The sequence below is a fragment of the Rhinolophus sinicus genome, chromosome 5 (genome assembly GCF_057876585.1).
Source record: "Rhinolophus sinicus isolate RSI-liver-muscle chromosome 5, RSI-T2T, whole genome shotgun sequence".
Lineage (NCBI taxonomy): Eukaryota > Metazoa > Chordata > Mammalia > Chiroptera > Rhinolophidae > Rhinolophus > Rhinolophus sinicus.
The window spans coordinates 14,809,585-14,831,832 of record NC_142505.1 but is presented as its reverse complement, the minus strand read 5'-3'; the positions used below and the strand labels follow the sequence as shown (position 1 = coordinate 14,831,832).

The 22,248-nt window shown below is 44.1% G+C and overlaps 1 protein-coding gene across 3 annotated transcripts in view; it reads right to left on the bottom strand.

Annotated features, from left to right (window-relative positions):
* The window catches only part of TRANK1 (tetratricopeptide repeat and ankyrin repeat containing 1), a 97,837-nt gene that overhangs the window by 24,145 nt on the left and 51,444 nt on the right, over positions 1-22,248 (bottom strand). For all 3 annotated transcript variants that reach the window (XM_019727660.3, XM_088798281.1, XM_074312636.2), the window contains 6 exons: positions 16,694-16,855; positions 12,979-13,233; positions 11,254-11,430; positions 7,698-10,628; positions 2,452-2,651; positions 2,039-2,176 (listed from right to left, as the gene is read on the bottom strand). In XM_019727660.3, the coding sequence (XP_019583219.3) occupies positions 2,039-2,176; positions 2,452-2,651; positions 7,698-10,628; positions 11,254-11,430; positions 12,979-13,233; positions 16,694-16,855 (3,863 nt within the window). The remainder of the gene's footprint in view (positions 1-2,038; positions 2,177-2,451; positions 2,652-7,697; positions 10,629-11,253; positions 11,431-12,978; positions 13,234-16,693; positions 16,856-22,248) is intronic.

Genomic DNA, 22,248 nt, shown 5'->3' with positions numbered 1-22,248 from the left:
TGGGGTGGGGGGAGTAGAGGACAGGGATGGAGAGGAGCTCTCTGCAGTTCCCCCATCTCAAACAGCAATTACTATTCAACAGCCTTCAGCCAGTCATCCTGGAAGAAACAACCACATGAGCAGCCAAACCACAGGTGACCAGGGACTTACACGATCCCTGTCTCTCTTGGCTTTGATTAAAGCCTTTCCTACCATCTGCTAACTGCCGCTTTTAGGTCTTGAGGTTGTAAATAATAAACTGAGGGTGTGCTTTGTACCCGGAACACATAATTACATTCCCTTGTACCCTGGGAAGCACCCCATCAGAGGTCTTTCTAGAAGTCTTCCAATGTACATGGGATGAAGTGGATGTCACAAAAGATTCAATGTGTGATTGTTTTCACTTCATGCAATTCACTGAGCCATTGGTGGGAGCACAGGGACAAGGTATCCAGGTCTTTGCCATTTCCAGGATCAAGGCGAGACAGAATCACTGGATTTTTCTATCACAAACAGAAGCAACCACAAGTTATAGATCCCTAAAGTCCAGAACTCCTTGAGCTTCTTACTGGCACAAGCATACAACTGGCACTTAATAAAGGACAGGAACAACAAAGTCTTACCCCTTCCTCTTTTAGGAGAGCCTCGGTCCAACTATGACCAATGGATATATTATGAGAAAAAGAAGTTAGTCCTCAGAGATTAAAAATGGTTCCCGGCTTAATGAGATTGCATCTGATTTTATTAGCAAAAGTCAATAGAGAAGGAATGTACTTAAGGTATGACAATGGTATACTCATTGTGGAAGGTTCTGGAAGCTGATTTGCATGCAGGGCTTTAAAAGGAAGGGAATACAGTAGAGATTTAGAACTCAGGGCATCTGAGTTCAGTTCTAGGCTCTGCCACCTACGGGCAATTTACTTAATTTCCATGACCCTCAGCCTTATCTATAGGATGAAGGTAATAAAAATACATACAACCTCAGAGGGTTGGTAGAGGATGAAGTGAAACAATGCATTTAAAAAGTACTTAATAAACTGTAAAGCACCCACAGCAATATTTGTCATAGGTATTATCAAGGCAAACATGACATTTTTTTTGAAAGATCAGAAAAAGAAAATAAGGACTCCATGGAAAGGGTCAGTTCTGGGCAGATTTTAAGGTGTCCAAGCTAAAGGTGGTCCTGACCTGGATATGAAAACCAGCTCCTCAAGCATGCACCATGTGCAGTGGGAAGTCTGCACCAGGGACCAGGGCAGAGTCAGCTAAGTCCCCAAAAGAGATCCCACAGCACAGTCAGCAGCCAGCCTGAGTTCCCACCCAAAGATGGTGGTAAAGAGAAATCAGTGGCTAGAAAACCGAGGACAATGGTCTTGAGTTGGTCACTCTATCCATAATGTGCCGAGCTTGGGAAGAACGACCATCAAGTCGAAGAAATGAGCTGGCCCAGAGGTCACTGGGGGTCATTCTGGGGACTCTCTGACTGCCAGTGTCTGCATGGGCGGCAAGCAATGGTGGTGAAGCCATGCCAGAAGGGAGCTCCCAGATAGGGCGGCTGTTCTCATCCCCCACATTACCTGATCCAGTGTGCAGGAACCAAGCCTCATTTGTCTTCCCGGAGTTGTCTCTTTCTATGGACTGACCTTGCCCAGTTCTGTCCTCATTGGGTGGACACTGCTAACCTTGCCTTCATTAGTAAGGCTCTCCTTAGAGCTCACTCCAACTTGAGCATCTTCGGGAGTCAAGGATAACAGAAGCTGGTGAAAACCGGAAGCTGGCACTTGGGTACCAGGCATTCAGAAGAAGATGAATACAAGAGAGCAGGGAAGGGCAGGGCACGGGGAGAACCAGCCCATGACACACTGTGAAACAACCCACAGCCATTGTCAAAACCCACATCAAACACTCCAAACCCCACGCTAAACGGAGGATGCTCGAAAACAGAAACAGGCACCTGTGATAAACCCTCTTCCACTCAGCTCCAAATTCTTTTTCCTGGAGTGGAAGTATAGCTCATACATATACATGCATTGGGTGAAAAGAATTCAGCATGACATACCTCAGAATCAGTAAAAAAGTTGTAGAGGAGGACATCATCGAATTCTAAGCCTTTTGCTTCATAAACTGTTAGCACCAGCGCTAACCCCAGCTCTTCTGGAATTTTTTCCTTTGCCATTTCATTGGCTACAAGGATTACCTGGAAAAAAGAAAAGGGAGATGAAAGGAAAAAAAAAAGCCCATCAAATATTACATAGAGAAATCTCGTAAAGCTCAGTCTATTTCTTTGGGAGGCAGGCAATGTCTTTAAAGAGAAGAAGCCAGCATGGACTTGGTCAGCCAGTATAGTGGAAATATTAATAACAATTAGTCACTCACCCATCTCCGAAACTTACCCATTCTGGAAGAGGGGCTATTCTTTTTTCAATTGCAAAGTGCCTTTTATTTCAAAACATACAATCCCAAGAAGCTCACCTGGTGGGCTCCAAATTCAATGGGCTGGGTTTTTCTTTTGTTCCCTCGTAGCAAAATTGCCAAGTCGCTTACGCTACAAGACTCCAGGACAGTTGGTTTTGGACCATCAAAGAGGCCAGAATCCCTTGGAAGGCGATCAAAAGATTCTGGGAAATAGAATTGAAGTAAATCCACCACTCCTGATGCCAGATTGAGGATTCCTGGAATAAAACAGAAAACACATGTCAGATATTGAACAACATGACAATATGGCTGGATTTTTGGTTTCTGTGGGGTTTTCTGTTGTTGTTGTTTTTCAGTTTGGTTTCGTGTTTTTTTTCCTGAGAAGCAGTATTGGCCCTGATAGTACATGTAATTGCAAGCCAATTTCCAGCTCTCATTAGATTATCACTTCGGCCCTGAGCCTTATTACTCTGGGTACAGTGGATGAAGGCAGAGATGTGTTGCTGTGCTAAGGTTTTGTGGGACCTCATTCTCGACCTATATTCCTATTAGAAAAAATTACCTAATAAAGAAGAGTCAAGGCAGAAATGTAACCTGAACAATTAGAGATGTTAGAATGTTAATACAAGGGGCTAGTGTAGATGGTAAGGAAACAAAGTTATCCTGTCCCCTCTCGTTGGTGCTTAGAGCACTGAAGACAACATTGCCATGGTAACAGCAGTGCTGTTAGCTGGGGCAGCAACGAAGGCCTCCACCGCCCTTTTTCACCAGGTTTGTATCCAGCTGAGAGAAGATTATATCAAGAAAAATTCCCAGCGCTGGAGAAAAGATTTAAAAAAAAAAAAAAAAAGATTTTTCCAAAGAACTTTCTCCCTGGGTCCCATTTTTTTTCTCTAAGCTCTGAAGTAACACTGACAGTGATGCTGACTGATGACTACCATATAACAGGCACCTTCATAAAAACCATACCATATAACAGGCACCTTCATAAAAACCATTCCATTTAATCCTCACAACTGCCCAGTGAAACAAACCAGACAGACCGAGTTTTCATAGAGACTCCGAGGTCCAAGAAGTCAGTCAACCTCTCCATGACAGGATTTGCAGCTGGATTGAACAGATCATCCTGGATCTCTTCACTATTCTCAGGGGCCATGTGCTCTTTACCTAACACTGGATAGAATACTACATTCCTGGTAGAACACCATGAAATGTGCATATGTGTCCCCATTGCTATGACCAAATAATAAAGGGAAATTTTACTACCCAATACTAGTATCAGTAAAGTATACAATATAGGGGCTGGCCCGGTGGCTCAGGCGGTTAGAGATCCATGCCCCTAACTCCGAAGGCTGCCGGTTCGATTCCCACATGGGCCATGGGCCAGTGGGCTCTCAACCACAAGGTTGCCAGTTCAATTCCTTGAGTCCTGCAAGGAAAGGTGGGCCCCACCCCCTGCAACTAAGATTGAACACGGCACCTTGAGCTGAGCTGCCACTGAGCTCCTGGATGGCTTAATTGGTTGGAGCACGTCCTTTCAAACACAAGGTTGCCGGTTTCGACTCCCGCAAGGGATGGTGGGCTGTGCCCCCTGCAACTAGCAACGGCAACTGGACTTGGAGCTGAGCTGCTTTCTCCACAACTAAGACTGAAAGGACAACAACTTGAAGCTGTTGTTTCCCTTCCCCAATAAAATCTTTAAAAAAAAAAGTGTACAATATAAAGAAATCATGAGCACAAGTGGAAACTGCTGACTGAATCCAAGCAAATCAGCTGCTAGGGGGGGGTTCCCTCCCCCATTTAGAGCTAGCAAAGGCCAGAGATTCACATTAATGAAAGTATCAGTGTGTTCATTGCAGAGCAAAACTGAAATCCTCTTAAATGCCCTTCTAGGAAATAGATAAATAACTTTTATATAAACATACTCAAGGCATAAGACAGCTCCACCATCAAAAGGAATTAAGTCCTGATATACCCTACAATATGGATGAGCCTTGAAAACATTATGCTAAGGGAAAGAAGCCAGACACAAAAGGCCACATATTGTAAGATTCCATTTATATGAACTGTCTGGAACAGGTAAATCCATAGAGACAGAAAATAGATTAGTAGTTCCCACAGAGCGGGGGTGTGGGGGAGGATGAGTGACTGCTAATGGGTATGGGGTTTCTTTTTGAGTGATGAAAACGTTGTGGAATTAGATGGTGGTAATGGTGGCACAACCTTGTGAATATGTTAGAAACCACTAAACATTTTAAACAGGTGAATGTTATGCTATGTGAATCTCAATTTAAAAAAAGAATAAAAGATCGGGGGAAATAGTCACCAAACATAGTATATATTCACTACATAATCAATACATGAGTGTGATAAATGCATATAATGTATATAAAGAAAATAAATCAGAAGGAAATGAAACAAAATGTTAGTAGTGAGCAGCCTTACAGATAGCTTGTAATTTTTTTAAAAAATTTTATGTTTTCTAAAGTCTCTAAAATCTAGTACATATTATTTGGGCTTTTTCTGGTTCTGTACTTGGAAACGTATACCCATAGTCTTGTCTCCATTCCAATATAGGAGGTGGGAAATGGGGTTTGTGTAGTAATCGTCCAAGTGTGTTACTTAGCGGGGGTAAAAAACCAAAACAACAAAAAACAACTGTTCTCAGGAACAACTCCCTTTGCTATGCTCTATCGTACTGATCATAAAGGCTGCTGATCATAAAGGCTGCTGGTCCTAGACCCATGTCACAGAACCAGGAATACACATCAGAAGAGGGGCTCACTCAACTACTCATGCCAGGTCCTCTCTACTGGATCCAACGATGGGGGGAGGGTGCCATCAGAGCCGCTCCCTGAGGACAAAGAAGTAACTAGGCATCTCGGTCACACAGTGCCAAGCAGGGTAGGAGCTCAACAAACATTTCCTGAACAGATGAAGGAAGAGCAAGAGCTAATATTTCCCATTAAGAGCATAAATTCCCTTGTGCCAGCTCTTCCCACACAAATCCCAGTCTAAGACCATGGAAGAACAAGAAGATGAGCTTCTTAGACCCAGCCGGATCCTGTGATTCACAGGTAACACCAGTGAGAACTTCGAGAGCCCTGGAAAGCTGGGCTGAGTTGTGTGGTGTATGCTATACTCTGGGAGGCCACCTGGCTTCTAATCATTTTCTGAATCCTTGGCTAAACAAATCAGGATTTTAATCTAATTTTACAGTGTGTGTGCATACGTGTATGAGTGTGTATGTGGATATATGTATGTGTATGAATATGTGTGTATATGTATATATGTGTATATGTATATATATATATATATATATATATATATATATATATATGTGTGTGTGTGTGTGTGTTGTATGTATGTGTTTTCTCTTTCCACCAAACTATAGCTATCTGAAATGCATCTAGAAAAAGCGCATCTATCAAAAACCTACAATAAATGTAACACTTAAATGATGAAATGTTATTAATAGAAATATCCCCATTAACTTCAGAAATAACACAGCAAATGCCTGTTATTGCTTCTATTTAAGAACTTAACCAATGACATATGATGGGGAAAAATAACAAGTATGAAAAAGAAGATAAAACTGCCCTTATCTGTAGGAAAATGCCAAAATCTAAAAGTCAGGATGTTCAGCAAGATTGTTAGATACCAGATGAACATACAAGAACTAATAGCATACAAATATGCCTATACTCAGAATAAAATATTAAGTGTAAGAAAAAAAGAACTAACAGCATCCCTCTATACCAGTAATAACTGATAAGAAAAAAAAATTTGTTTTTAAAAAGGGCAGCCATAATAGCAACAAAAAGTATAAGGTACTAGGACAAATCTAACAGCTGTGTAAAATGTCTGGGGAAAATGATAAAATATTATTGAAGGCAGTAAAAGATCTAAATAGAGAAATAGGCCAATGTCATGACTCAGAAATCTCAACAATGTAAAAATATGAATTCTTCCCAAAAAGCAACAAATTCAATGAAATTCCAATCCAAATTACAAAGAGCTTTTGGACAAGTTTGGTAACTATCATAACTATAATAGTGTTATAATAGCCCAAGAATAGACACATAAGACAAATAAAATAAAATAGTGAGCCCAGAAACAGATTCCCAGATATATGAAAGAAAAAACAAAACAAAACACAAAATGCAGCATTACAAATCACAGGCAAGGTTGGACTGTGAAGTAAATGGCATCAACACAACAAATTATCCACATGGAAAAAGTAAAATTAGATCACAAAAGGGTTATAATAGTGCCAAGGTGGAGAAACCATGAAATAACCTTATAATACTCCAGTAAGATCCTTACTACCAGAATCCTTGAAAATGGTGTAGACAAATGGAAAGCATTTGTGAGCTATGGACAGCCCATGTTGAAACTTAATTCACTCCAGGATTGCATGTCACAGTAAAATATTAGCAGGAACCAAATGTCCATCACAACAGATTGTGTTATAATCACCGAATAGAATATTAAGGGAGTTAGAAATGCATGAACTAGAGCTCCACATTATTGACGTGCAGAAAACCCAAAACACAACGTTAAGGAGAAATAGGAAGTTTCAAAAAGATATGTCTGGCATGAGCCTATTAAATAGTTTCTAAATGTGTAAAAGAATACTGTATATTATTCATGGACACGGGTAGGACACAGGAATTTGTGAGCACCCTATAAACCATAAAGAAGTATTCTGGCATTGGTGTCATGTTATTTAAACCCTCCGTGCTTCACTTTCTTTCTCTGTAAAAGAGGAATGATGCTTACCTTGTGGGTTGTTTGAGGGTTAAGCGTAGGTACTAGACGTAAACTGCCTGGCATCATGCCTGGCACAGAAAAGGGGCACCACTGAGGTACAAGTTCAAAGCACCTGAGTGTATATTATCTCCCACGACTGGCCACCCCTGTTTTTTGGCTTCTTCTTGAAAGAAAAGCTACTTTAAGGATTAATGACATGCAATTGGTGCATTACTTTATCTTGTATAAGCAAAGTGCTTTCATAAAGTTCTCCAGCAGTTTCAATGTTCCCCTGCAATGTTTTCATGTCATGGCAAACACCCTAAGATGTATTATTTAGTGCTCCATTTCCACTCAACCACAACTGGAATTGCCAACCTAAGAAGCAGTGGTGGCAGAAATCATAAGATCTCTTGCTCATGAGCATATTTACTTACTAACAAACTCCAAAATACTATCCTTACTTCAGCTACAAGAGCCGCAGCTTCAAAAGCAGCCCAAGAACAGTGCCCAGCACCTCCCTTGTAGGTGAGCCCAAGGCCTGGACGTACCAGAATGGGACCTGTAGTTCTGGTACAGCTGGTAGATCTTTTTAGGCTTGCGGACGGCATACTGCTTGTCTACAGTGTTTCTACAGCTGGCATAGTGGAACAGAGAGCGCAGGTCGCTGAAGCGGAAGGCCACGCCCTTCATGATGCTCTGGGCCGTGTCCCCGGTAAGGAACATGGCGTTGGGGTCGTTGATGCATTTCATCAGCAGCGCCAGCTCAGCCTGAGTGAAGTCCTGAATCTCATCGCCATAGAGCTCATGGATGGACCACGGGAGCACCTTGAGCTTCGACAGCCTCCGGGACAAGTTGTACAGAACATCCTCTTCATCAAAATAACCGTTCTGAGACATGATCTGCTGATACAGGCAGAAAAGGCTATAGATCTCGCTCCGGTCTTCCTTGAAATTGGGGGACCGCTTCTTCCCTAATTTCTTATACGCTTCTTCCGTGAGTATCCCCTGGGGGCAGCTGAGGGCCTCATAAGACCCCTTCAGAAAAGATTTTATTTCTTTCCAAACCAGTGCCGGGTTGTAGGAGGTTTTTCCTTTGTTCATTTTGGGCCATATTTCATTGGTGAACACCTCAAATGTCACATACACTCGGGGGTCGATGTCACATGAACGCATTTCCACAACTTTATCCTCCTCGCCAGTGTCCCCGTCCATCTCGGCCTCTTCCTCATCCTCCTGCCAATTGGGGATGGTCAGCTCTTCCTGTGTGGACCATCCCACAATGGTTCTTTTCAAGCTGCCATCTTCATTTCTCAGGAAAAACGGTTTGGGCAGAGAAGCATCAAGCAGGAGGAGCAGCTGCTTGGAAGTGACAAACAGAGGAAAGTTCTCATCCTTCAGGTCCTGGAGCTTGTGAACGTTGGGTTCCAATGGTTTGTAGTGGCTGGTGGCTTTGGTAGACTTGGAAAGCTCAATGAAATTCCTCTGGACCTCCCGGCACAGGACGTGGTTCTTGGTCACGAAGATCTGATGTAAATGCTCCAGCTGGTGGGGATGGTCGGGGGCACATACTTCCACCCCATGGTCAGGTGCCCCGGGATCCCCACTGGCTCTCTCTGTGCAGGCTTCACTTTCCTGCTCCTGCTCCTCATCTCCACTGTCCACCGTCTCCATTTCCATGGAACCTTCCTCGTCCTCATCCTCATCCTCGTCCTCATCCTCCTCTTCCTCTCCACTTGGACCCTCCTTTCTGGGTTCCACTTCCAACCTTCTCTTTGGCCAGATCTGTTTCACCAGCAGCGGGCTTTCTGCTTGCTCGGCTTTTTCCCAGTAAACATGGAATTTCTTCCACAGCCTATACAAGCAGCAGGTCGTCTTCCCAGTGCCACTCCGCCCGATGAGGATGATGGGCTCCAGCGGCCTGGGATTGAGGTCAATCACGGAGTACTCGAGCTCCCCGACCCGGAAGGGGTACTCCACCGTCGCTGTTGTGTCATTGAGGATATTGAAGGCCATGTTGGTGCTGAAGCTGTGGAACTTCATGATGTTGTACTCCGTCTGCACCGCGCTGGCCGGGGGGAAGTACTCGGGCTCCACGGGCTCCACGGGCTCCCGGCTCTTGACAGCGTCCGTGTCCTCCACATAGCAGCGGGGTATCCGCTTTTGGATTTTCATGTTGGTTGACACCTGGCTTTTGTTGATACCCTTCAGCTTCTTTCGCAGGACACAGGACAAGCCCCGGTTGTAGGCGTTGCAGATGGTCCTGATGGAGTCCGACAGTTTGCCGTGATCTAAGACGATGTCCCAGATCCGGATGATTTCCGTGTAGACCCGCCCTGACTTCTCCATGGAGTGTGAACTCCGCTCTGTGGCAATGATCTTCTCTGGGTTCTCACTGCATCGAGGGGAGAAGTCGATGGCGAGCTCCCACAGCATCCGGGCTCCTTTGTCCAGCTTGGCCTCAAAGAGCTGGATGTTTCCTTTTAGATGCTTCAGCCTCTTCTGCAGGCCCTGGGTCCACTCACCATTCCCCAGCTGCTGGATAGCTAGGATGATTTTCTTCTTCATGACCTTGGGCATCACCTTACTGGACAGCTTTTTCAACATGTCCGAAGTGCACTCGATCTCCCACGTCATATTCTCAAAGTCCTGGAGGCAGAACTCAACTTCCTGCACGCTAGGGTCATCCTGGTCACCACAGACCTCCCCGTCTCTGTGACCAACAGGAATGAGCTGCGAGGCCCCAAGGCCTGCCTGAGCATGTCCATCCCCTGCCTCCAGGACGGCAAGTTTGTTCCCACTACAGTCAGAGCCCCCCGCCCCTAGGGCTCGCTGGAGCTCATCTTTCTTTACTTGGGTGCCAGCTCCAGTCTCCAGAGGTTTGGAGTCCTGAGGATAGTCCCTCGGGAGAGACGTATCCAATTCGACCTGCTCAATCAGAACCGTGATGTCCTGCACGAGGCGGTCTCTCAGACAGCAGGGCCTGACGGCTTCAGGCTCCTGCCTCATCATCTGGGCATCCGGGAGAGTCTCCCAGCTGTCAGGGACCACGGCTCTGTCAGGCCGGGATCTGGCAGTGACACCGCCTGGCAGCACCTTGGATGAAACCTGGGACTTGAGCTGAGATATGTGACCAGGGGCCGCAGACTTCAGCAATTTCCCCGAGTGGGCAGCCGCGTCCTGCCGGCTCTTCCGCCGGCTCTCCGTGAGAGCTTTGTTCCAGGCCAGGAGCAGAGGATCATTCTTCTTAATCCGGTGCCGTGCGTCCTTGCCTTCTTTGTTCTTCAGGTTGAAGTTGATGTCAAACTTCACCAGCACGTCTAACAGCTTCTTCATTCGCTTCAGCATGCCCCTCTGGAAGAGGATGTGCATCAGCGTGTTCCCATTGCTGTCCTGGACGTTGGGGTTGAGGTAGTGAAACTCGGTGGAGTTGGACCAGAATAGGTCCAACAGGTAGGTGAGGAAGTTAAAACCGATGTCAGCTGAAAGACACAAACAAAACTCTGTGAGTGCTGAGCCACTCTTCTCAGGGAACAGAGATGCCTGGATCTGAGAGAACCAGGGGCATGCCAGAATTTCCCTAAGGATTTCATAACCCAGTGGTTCTCAACCAGGGGTGATTTGCTCCTCAAGGGACACGTGGCAATGTCTGGAGAAATTTTTGATTGTTACAATTTGGGAGGTGCTACTGGCATCTTGTGGGTGGCGATCAGGGATGCTATTAAACATCCTACAGTGCCCAGGGTAGCTCCCATAACAAAGAATTATCCGGCCCATGTGACAATGGTGCCAAGGTTGAAATAACCTTATAACACTCCAGTAAGAGCCTTTATGTCAGGACCCTTGAAAATGGTGTAAATAAATGAAAAGCATTTGTCAGTTATGGACAGCCAACTTTGAAACTTAAGAATCCTCCTCAGTCAGCCCACCCTGACCATCGACCATGATGGTCAGGCCTTCCCATCAAGCTATGGGTAGACCTCGCCAAGAAATGGGCCTTTTCCAGATCATTGGTTTTCACAATAGGAAAGACCAAAAAGCAGAGCATCAGTTCTAATAGTCAGCATCCTCCTCAAGGAAAAGACTGGTCAAAAAACAGAGGCCTACCATTGATATCTAAAAAGATGTGGAGTGCTGCATGCAAAGGAGTATCGCCTTCCGTGAGGGAAATGCCGTGGGGGTCTGCACCCTTGGTCAACAGAAGGAAAGCCAACTCGAAGTCTTCATGTTTCAGGCACATGACGAGCGGCCTCTCCTGGCTGTTCTGAAGACCCTCTGGCAAGGCTGGGGGAGGCAGAGGAGGAAGGGCACCCATGAGTTGCATTGCTGTGACAAGGTATAGCCTGGCTCACCTGAGGAGGGCAGGACCACTTCTGCCATTTGTTCCAAGGGAAAAGCTGATGCTCCGAGGTCCTCCTACCACCACTCTTTCTGGGGCAAAGGCTTCCCAACACCCTCAGAGTGAAAGCCCGACTTCCTCAAGTGCCCTGTCCCTGGGCCTTGCCTCTCGCACCTCTCCAGCTTCCCCTCGTCCCACCACAGGACCACGGACCCCAGCATCAGCACTGCCAAGGAGTGGGGACAGGGCCTGCCAACAACGGAAACCCCAGTGCTTGCCTAACCTATACCTACCATAGTCAGTGATCAGGACATGAGTGCCACTTCCTACATCCTTTGTTTCTACGAAGCTTCTGCCCTCAACTGCCATGTTCCCTGACACCTCTCCAGCTCAGTCCACACCTTCCCTCTGCACTGCAGGCTCCCTGACCTCCACCCGCTGCGATTTGCGGCCCTCCTGCACACGCCTCCAGCAGCCACGCATTCACTCTCTGTCCCTGGTCCCTAACACCTGATCCCACGGAGGTACTCTGTAAGTGCTTGGTGAATCAGGAATAAAACAGGAATTCCATGACAGCCATACTTTCTGGGCAAAGGTAGTAACACTCCACACAAGGTATAAGTTTGAAGAAATAAACTATAGGAGGCAGCATTCCTGAAACCCATGGGTAGAGCCAACACCCAAAGGCTTTCTATGGCACTTTTAGAGCTGAGGACCAGCTCCTTCTCAAGGGCATTTCACCTTAAATGGCAAAGCAAGCAGAAAGCCATACAACCAAGATGCTCTTCCAAGAGCCTGCATATGTGAACTCATTGAACATTCCAAGGAGCCCTAAGAAAGAGGGACTATTATCATTTCCCATTGTATAAGTGAGGAGAAGAAGGCATAACTAGCGTGCCCAAGGCCACACAGTTAGCAGTGGTGTTAGTGGGGGTAGGTGGGCGGAAGGAGGTTGGTGTTTCCAAATTAGTTTTAAAATAAAACCCAATCCAGCAAGATGTCTGCACACTCCAGACATACATCCAGCCAAGTGTGATTGTGCTGGTGAAAATGGCAGATGTTTCCATCCACCAATTATTGATTTGGCTGTTGCCTTAAAAACAAGCATCTCAAATCCCAATCTGTTGATTAGAAAAGAAGGCCACAGGACCCACACTGCATACGGGGTGCAGGGGAAAGTCCCGCCGGAGGTCAGAAGGAAGTGACTGCTGTGGGCTGAACTGGGGGCAAGGGCCCCTCCACGTACCTGAGCTTTCTCCCACAAGAGAGAAAGAGAAGACAACAGAGGGAACTGTAATTCACAGAAATGCAGAGTTCCTACAGGGCACCACCCACTGACGAGCCTCACTGTTTCAAAATGAGAAGATATGGAGGAAGAGAATGAGGCAGAATTTAAAGGTGTCTCCAGAATCAAGTGGAAGACCCCAGGACAGGTGGTGGCCTGAACTCCCGTGGGACGAACCCTGCAGTGCTCCTCCCCTCGGCATTCTCACCTCCACCGTCTATCAGGCAGCCCAGGAGCTGTGTCCTGCGCTGGTCCCAGGTGCTGAGCAGAGGGATGATGGTGCAGAGGTCAAGGTCGGCGAAGTTGCAGTCTTTGATGAGGCAGTCTCCGAGCGGTGGCTCCCCGCTTACTTTGCGGGTCAGCAGCAGAAGCACTTCGGGCCATTTCTGTTTTTCCAGTAAACACTTGATGAAGGTGTTGGCACAGTCGCGATTAATGTCACAGACCAGGTCAGCAGGAATTTCTTTCAAAAATAAGAATATACCAAACTCCGAAAAAAGGTTCATATGACTTCTGTCCCCAACTACAAACCAACCCCCCCCACACACAACCATTATACATATATATAATTAACATGAATTATATATATATATATATATATATATATATATATATATATAATTAAGATGAATTATTGATCTGTAGTTTTAAGCACTGGGGGAACTACAAACAAGTAATTAATTACTTTGGGCAGGCTACTTAACCACTCACAAAGTTCCTTCCCCCCCCCCTTTTCTTCCGCCTCCCCCCACTCCGGTTCAAGCCATTGTTTCTCAGTCTAGTTGTGTAGGACACAGCTCCCTGGCCCATGCTGGTATTATGAGCCTTGCGCTCCCCCTCGGCTGAGGCAGTCGGTCGCCAGTTGTTGGTCGGCTGCTCACAGCAGCTTATGGCAGCTCTCACCAGCCGCCGGCTGCTCCGGGCAGCACAGAGCAGTGGGCGGCTGCTCACACCAACCTCTGGCTGCTCAGGGCAGCCCAGCTCCAGGGAGAGCCGTTGTTCACAATCTTAGCTGTAGAGGGCGCAGCTCACTGGCCCATGTGGGAATCGAACCGGTGACCTCGGCATTAGGAGCACGGAGCTCCAACCACCTGAGCCACCCCACAAAGCTTCTTGAGAAGGCTAGAAATACCTTAAGGAGAGTAGAGCCTGGCCCAGGAAGAGAGCAGAATGATAACTGCATCTTAAGGAAAAATACTTGAGTTAGGGCATTCTATTAAGACCAAACGAGCAAGAGCCTAGCTTAAATTTTACATAATGTTAAGAGTTGAAACAACACTGAAATACAGGGAAACACTATAGAATCATGAAAAAGTCAAGAGTTATAGGATAATGGTGAGAAGATGGTTTAACCCCTAATTCTTAATTTTGTATTCTGATACATAAGTATTTCCATCTGATCTCTAATGTCTGGAGACAGGTTCCTGGATATCCTAGTTTATGATGCTGGTGTATCTTATGTGTGGAAAACTTTTAAAAGAGATCTTCAGTAAGGAAATTGCCAGATTTACGAAATAAAAAATACAGGATGCCAGTTCAATTTGAATTTCAGATAAATGACAAATAAAATGTTAGTATAAGTATGCCTCACACAATATTTGAGACATACTTATACTAAAAATACATTCATTGTACATCGGAAATTATCATTCAACCAGCACTCTGTATTTTGTCTGACAATTCTACCAGTAAGAAAAACGGAAGAAGAGAAGAAGGAAAGAAATCAAAGTTACCTAAATAAGAGCAACTTGGTTTGCATTTGCAAGCTTTTGCTTCCCATCTTTTTCTAAGTTTTCTAAATGAATATTTATTTTAATATTTAAAATATTCATTTGAAAATAAGAAAAAAAAAAACAGTATACGCTACCCTATCATCTTAACAGGAATCAGCAAAATAAAAAGTGTAAAATACAAACTTTCATAATAGACATTTGCAATTTTTGTGCCCCATAATCTATTCGCGTATCTTCTGGTAACAGTGCTCTCCCACTCTCCATTTCACGTGGCAGGGAAGGGGGCGGCGTATGATTTGGGTCTAAGTCAATCACGACTCTCCATTCCCCTGACCACACGTGTTGGGTTCAGAGGTACACACTGTGACCAAAAGTGAAGGACTTTTGTTCAGACGTGAGAGAGAGATGGGTCCATAGGTCCAGAAACTCTAGACAAAGGCGGTGGTTAGAGACCTGGACCACGTCTCCACAGAGAGTCTGAGGGAAGCCAACCAGAGGAAAGCTGAGTTAAAAGATGGGAGATAGTGGGTCCTGCTGACATTGATTAGATCCCTCAGGCCAGCTGTACCTGAAGCCAGCCTGGTGTTCCTATTATGACTGTCAAAAATGTCACTTTTTTGCTGGTTTAAGCCAGTCTGAGTCTGTCTGCCACTTTCAACCGAAACAGTTCTAAATATCTTATCTTGTGGCCAATTAAGGAGACAGAGAAGAGAAAAAGGGAGAAGGTAAAAAGAAAAAAATTCAAGAGTTGAGTGAATTAGAGATGCTGGAAGAGAGTTGGGGGAAGACCTTCAGGAAAGCTAGGAAGAGCAAGAGACAGAGAGGAACCGAGAAAGTAACCTAGCCAAAGTGAGAGAAAGAAGAACCACACCAACATACAAAATTCCCCCAGAGAAAACACAGGGGTACAGACTGTAAGACATGAAGGACAGTCAAGAAGTAGCATTCCCATCTTACGGTCCCTTAGAAGATCTTTACCAAACACCAATGTTTTATTTTCACAGCCTGAAGTATAAATGAGGACAGTCTTCATGGGTCATGGGTCACGGGTCAGATAACACCAAGTTCAAAAGCCAAAGCCTCCCTAGAAGTAGTTGCACAGAATGGCCCATACCTACTAGACCCCATACAATGTGGCCCTATCCTAGAGGCTCAGTGTGCTATTTGTCTTTGACACACTCATATCCAAGAAGGAAAGATCAGCCAGGCAACCTTGCCTCACTTCCACCTGCCCTGACAGCTAGTGGATGTTAGCATTTTTTGTGCGGGACACTAGACTAAGTGTTCTACATGTGTCATCTCAGAAGCTTACTTAGTTCCCTGGCCAAGGTAGACAGGAAGAAACTAAAGCGTAAAGTAAGGTCACAGATCTGATAAGTAGTGGAGTTTAAGATTCAAAACTCGAGACCTTCAACACTGAGATCTGCTGCGTACCCTGAAGAGCATTTAGGGGTCCGCTGGCCATGCCTTCCTGCACTGTCTGTAAAATTGAGAAACCTCAGCCTTACAAGTTGTGCAAGTGAATGCATAGAGTCCAAACACTACATTTCATCTACTTAGGATTTCTAGAATCTTCCCTAATTATCTAAATTTTGTCATCTACAGTTCTTTTCTGGAACCTTCCTGATTTCCCCATAATGAAAAGAAATTAACACTCAGTTAGTTCTACAATAACTTTATATACCAACATTAGCCAATATCTATAGAAGAGAGAAACATCTGTGGTGTTGTAAAAAGGACAATCTATGTGAAGAGTAATTTTAGGAAGATACATGAAACACTAGTAACAGAGGTTGCCCTGGGGATGGGATTTAAAGACTGAAGTTCAGGGGTGGGTGACAGACTTCACTGAAGAATGTTCTGTGCTATTTGAATGTTTACATGTAGATCATTACATTCTTTTAATTAATTTTAATTTTTATTTTTAATATTTATTGGGGAATATTGGGGAACAGTGCGTTTTTCCAGGAACCATCAGTTCCAAGTCAAGTTGTTGTTTTCAATCAAGTTGTGGAGGGTGCAGCTCACTGGCCCATGTGGGAATCAAACTGGCAACCTGGGTGTTATGAGCACTCTAACCAACTAAGCAAACCAGCCACCCACTTTTAATTAATTTTTAAAAGACAGTCAAAAAAGTTTTAACGAGCATAAATCATCTTTAACACAATTGAATGTTGTGAGAAAAATTACCTTGCAGAGAAGAAAGGAGGCGCAAGAACCTCTGAACTACATCTTGCTTCAGAAAGTTTTTATGCAATAACTGGTTTCCTGAGTTCATGTACTCCACCAGCTGTGCGGAGGCCTTCCGGAAAATGTCACTCTCACTAATGGGTCCATTGCCATTGCTCAGTCCTGTAAAACAACACCAGGTGATAATTCCGAATACAGAGATCAGAGCTGTGGGAGAGTAAAAATGACCACAATCTCTACCCCTTGATGTGTTCACCCACTTTGCCATGTGGCTTTGCACCTCCTCCCACCAAGAGGTGGCAACTACCCCCTGCCCCGAGCCTTGATTCTGGCCTGGCTTCAAGACTTGCTATGACCAATAGAATGTAGTGGAACGGGATTTTTTTCTGCCAGTTCTGAGCCAGGGCCTCAAGAGGGCTGGTTTAGTACTATTCACTTTCTTGAGACCCTGGCCTCTGCCCTGTGAACAGATCCAGATCAGTCTTCTGGCGGAAGAGACAGCATAGAACAAAGAGGAATCAGCCCAGTTATCCAAACGGAGGCCCCATAGATGAGAAAGAGCCCAGCCAAGATCAGCAAGACTACAGACACCTGAAGGAGTTCAATTGAGGCTATGAGAACAGCCCAGCCTAAACTGCTGACCTGCGGGATCATGAGTTAAATCAATGCTTATTGTTTGAAGCCACTAAGTTTGGTGGTGGTTTGTTATGTAGCAGTAGGTAACTGATGTAACAGTTCCGGGAAGTGACAGCAGGAGGATGACTTAGTTCAATAGCAAAATCCAACCACAGCAGTCCCCTCCTTATCCACGGTTTCAGTTTCCAAGTTTTCAGTTACCCGCGGTCAACCATGGTCTGAAAATATTAGATGGAAAACTCCAGAAATAAACAACTTGTAAGCTTTAAATTGCATGCCTTTCTGAATAACATGGTGAAATGTCACACCATCCCACTCCATCCCACCTGGGACGTGAATCATCCCTTTGTCCAGCGTATCCACACTGCATTCGCTACCTGCCCCTTAGTCACTTAGCAGCCATCTCAGTTTCAGAGAAAGAGAGCAACCACGTTCACATAACTTTTATTCCAGTATATTGCTATAACTGTTCTATTTTATTATTAGTCATTGTCATTAATCTCTTACCATGCCTAATTTATAAATTAAACTTTACCATACATATGTCTGTATAGGGAAAAAAGTAACATGTATAGGGTTCGGTACTACCCACAATTTCAGGTATCCACTAGGGGTCTTGGAACGTATTCTTGCAGATAACAGGGGGTTACCATAAATGACAGCCACCCACATGTCTTACCGGCAAGCGGAAAAAGCCAAGCGCAAGTAGCCATCTCTCTGGCCAAAGAAGGGAAGACAATATTCCCTTGGTTTAATTTATCTGAGAAAGTAGTCATGACTTGAAAACACCCACTGGTGGAATGTTGAAAAGGGCAAATGTTTCATATGGTATCAGATTATACACTCAAAAAGCACTCTCGGTTAAAACAGTATCTTACTGAACAGACAGGGGAGCAAAGCTGGACATCCATTTTCACACCCAATGAAAAGGGCCTGACCCACAACATAAGCGCTATCATGTTATGAAGAGATGAACAAATGTTCAGTGTCATGTTCTTACCAAGTAGAAACACTTTAAAAGAGATGAACTATTTGGAAATTGCAAAAAAAATAAGAAGCATCCTATCTTCAGTCAGGTTTCCCAGCAGCAGACCCTGAGTCAAGGATGTGTGTGCACGTAGTTCATTAAAGAGGAGACAAGTGAGGAAGTGGGGGAAGCAAGTTAAGGGTCAGGGAAGAAGCCAGGTCAGATCTGAGCTCAGGTCAAGTCCCACAGAGGAGTGCTGGAGTGAGTCACACCTCACATCTGCCCCCATCCAAGGCGAGGAAAACAAGCTTTCAATGTCTCACTTCCGTCTGTCACTGGCTACAGGCTGCCTTGGGAGGACATAAACTCCCAGGCACTTCTCGTTTGAAGGAACATGAACTAAACAGTCTCCATAACCCCCAAACTGTCATCCTGAAGAACAAGGCTTAGGTGCTGGCTTTTCAGAGTGAAGGCAGCACACAGCATGGGAAAGGGGGAATCCAAGCAGAGCTCCAACATTATCTGCTCTGATTTCTGATACACAGCTGGATCACCTTTCAATAACAGAACACCAGAAACACACACACACACACACACACACACACACCACTTCTAGTGCAAACGCTCATTGCGTTCTAATCAAGGGACCGTCAGATGCCAGACAGAACAAGACCCACTCTAGCATTATCCTCCAAAGGAAAAGAAATAGAAACCATCTGGCAAAGGAAGACCTACATCCCCTCAACTGGAAGCCCACTCTGAGATAGAAATCATGTATGTGATGTAACAATGACTGATTAGCACTCCTGGACTTGGCCTTTCTGTCTTCCTCCTAAAATACCCAGGAAGATACAGAAAACTGAAAACTCACAATACAGAAAACTAGGGCTCTTGGTAAAGGAGGAACTTCCTTCACTATCTACCATAGCAGGTGGAAACCTGCTGCTTGCCTCCCTGCCTCATGTCATTACATGCTTTTCGGGAACATCATTTTTCCACCAGGGGAATTAGTATAAAAGTCACTTGAAATTAAACAGAAACATACCAAGCTTATAGAAATATACCAACAGAGATAATTATGTGCAGTTGTATCATAAACGCACGGTTGTTCAGAAGAGTTAAGAAGGCAGTTATAGATCAGAGAAAGCTCCAGACATCAGGAAAGAAACCAGAGAATGACATCAATAATGTAAGAATGCAAAAAGGAAAGGTGCGAAAATACTGACAATGGTATCCCTGGGTGGTACAGGTAACGTGTTTATTACTCCAAACTTCTCAGGGTTTTTTTTCTAAATTTTGTATAAGCTTAGTAAGAGGCAAAAGAAACATCAGGATATGAAGTTATTTATGCATATTAATCACATATTTTTTTAAAAAGGTGACTATGTAAGTATTGAGCAACAAAAGACTGGATAAAAATATGCCGAAGTGCAATTACAATAATTTTTTTGTTTTGATATAAAACTATATTTTTACAAATGTTCTACAATGGTCATATTTGCAGTAAATACATATAAGCAGATCTGAAATTAAAATGAAAATAGTATTCAGAAGTGTTAGGAAATAGAAATAAATAATTTCAAAAGGAGATTTCATTTTGCCTGAGCTATTTCTTTCATGCTAAAAAAGGCAAAACTGGTAAGTTTTATTACACACATTTTACCAATTTAAATTTGTGTACCCATCTCATTTTTATAAAAGGAAACAAAAATGTATAACTGTAAATGCATGGAATAAGACTAAATAAGCAAATCACATACATATTACATTTTGGGGGTAGGTGGGTTTATGTAGAATTAATATTATTTTTGTTTTCCTTTCCTATGTTCTATAAATTCTCTTTAATAAAGAATATATTGCCTTTATAATAAGTATCATGAGCATCCTTTGAGTAAATACTGCATGTCTGCATTTACTGAAAACAGGGCACCGTCCTGGTTTTGCGGGATGTAAAGATGACAAACCATGGCCTGTCAGTCACAGATGGGGGAAACGGACACACAGAGAAGGTTCGAGGCCTGAGTGCTGTGCTAGAGATGCCAGCATGAGCACAGAGCAGAAAGCAGCTGGCTCCCGCCGGAGGATCAGAGAGAAAGCTTCAGAGGGCTGGGTTTGTTCCCACTTCAAAGGCCATATATTCGTGCGTCAGAGAAGAACGCAAATGATCTTGTACTGGGTCCTACCGAAAGAGATGGGCAACAGCTGCCACAGGAAGTGGACATGCTGCCATCTGGTGGTGGCTGTGATAGGCCGGTAAAGACAGTTACATATAACCCTGACTATTCCTGGCTTTCCTGGCCGCTAGTGAGAAAGGCAGGGTCCTGCCCTCAACCTGATAAATCAAAATCAGCATTTGAACAGGCTCGCCAGTGGTTCGTGTGCACGTTAAAGTGGGGAAGCCCTGGTTTAGAGAACAGCAGGCATTTTCAGTGAGACCCTTTATTGCTCAGGTTTTATCTCAGCCAGATGCAAACGTCACCCACCCCATCCATGGACACCATCACCTGCTAGCCCTTCCTGATAACTGTCGACCTCCTCTTTTCCGATTTTTATCAGTTTCTTTTGCTTTTGTTGACTCAGTGTTTCCCTATAGTCTTTCAATATTCCTCTAGCGTGGCAAGGAAAGCTTCCTGGACAATGGTCTAGAAAACTTGAAAGTAATCAAACATACAGTAAGTTTACTAACGAGTACTGCGGGCTTTAGGCTTGACTGCCATCACCAACTACCCAGTGAGCCAAATGGCAGGCCTGGCAGGGGGCACATTCCTCTCCCGTGTGCTTTTCTGCTGAGCAAGGACCCTTGAATTCTAACAAGTTAAAAAGGGATGAGCTGCAATTCTACTGAGTCTCTTCTCTTGGTTCCAATCCTGGCTGGACCAGATTTAGCTGGCGAAGAAGCAAAGAGAGGAAAGGAGAATTAGAAGACCCTGTCTCAGAAGATGAAATTTTTATTTTAAGATTAGCAGATATTAAAAGATTCTATTATACAAGGAAACTAAAAGAAATTAAAACTTTAAAAATGAAATAAAAATGAATAACTTATGCTAAAGTCTATAACATAAATATACATATACACATATACAGTGTTCTAAGAAACAATAAACAATAAATTTGCAAACAATCAGCCTTTTTCTACCATCAACTGGTGGTCTTTTTGTATTGTTATTTTAAGACTTGGAAATTCATTGGTAAAGATGGTTAGTTTCCATCTCTCAAACAGTAGAGACCATTCTGAAATAGAGATTACAGGCGTAAGCTCTCAGAAAGCATTTCACAATGATTTATGAATTACACTACCTCACTGAAGAAATCACAATTCCTTAAAATAGAGGCCATTTATAAACTGTACATGGTATGTCACAACTTTAAAAGAACATCTATGAAACACAGAGGACTGTGTAAATACATTTCTCTTCCTTCCTCCCCATGGTCTCATGGGAGCAACAGAAGATATTTTAAGTAAATATATGAAAATGAAGACATAGATGGGGAAATGAGGAGCAGATGTTAAACGAAAAGCAGATTCAATCTCCAACATGTGAAATTTTTCTGACCCCAGCAGCTGCGATGTGACTCCAGTCTGTCACACTGACTCCCTCTCCCACCCCAACACCCTACAAGCTGCCTGCAACGTGTCACCTACTTACCCATCCCAGGGAGGGAGTGTTTCTGGGGAAACACATCCAAATAACTTCAGTACACGCACACTCACCATCTATTAAGTATTAATCAGTCTAGTCTTTCATTCATAAATGTAAACCATCCAAAGATATGAAGATAATTAACGAAAAGCAATGGCACAAAAGAGAAGCAAGAAAATGAACAACAGACCCCAAAAGAAATAGAAATAATTCAGAGACGAGAGGAGGATGTTCTTTTTAAAAATAAAAAAAAATTCTCAGTGTTCTTAAATGCCATCCAAGAAGAAATGGCAAACGTAAACAAGCACAAG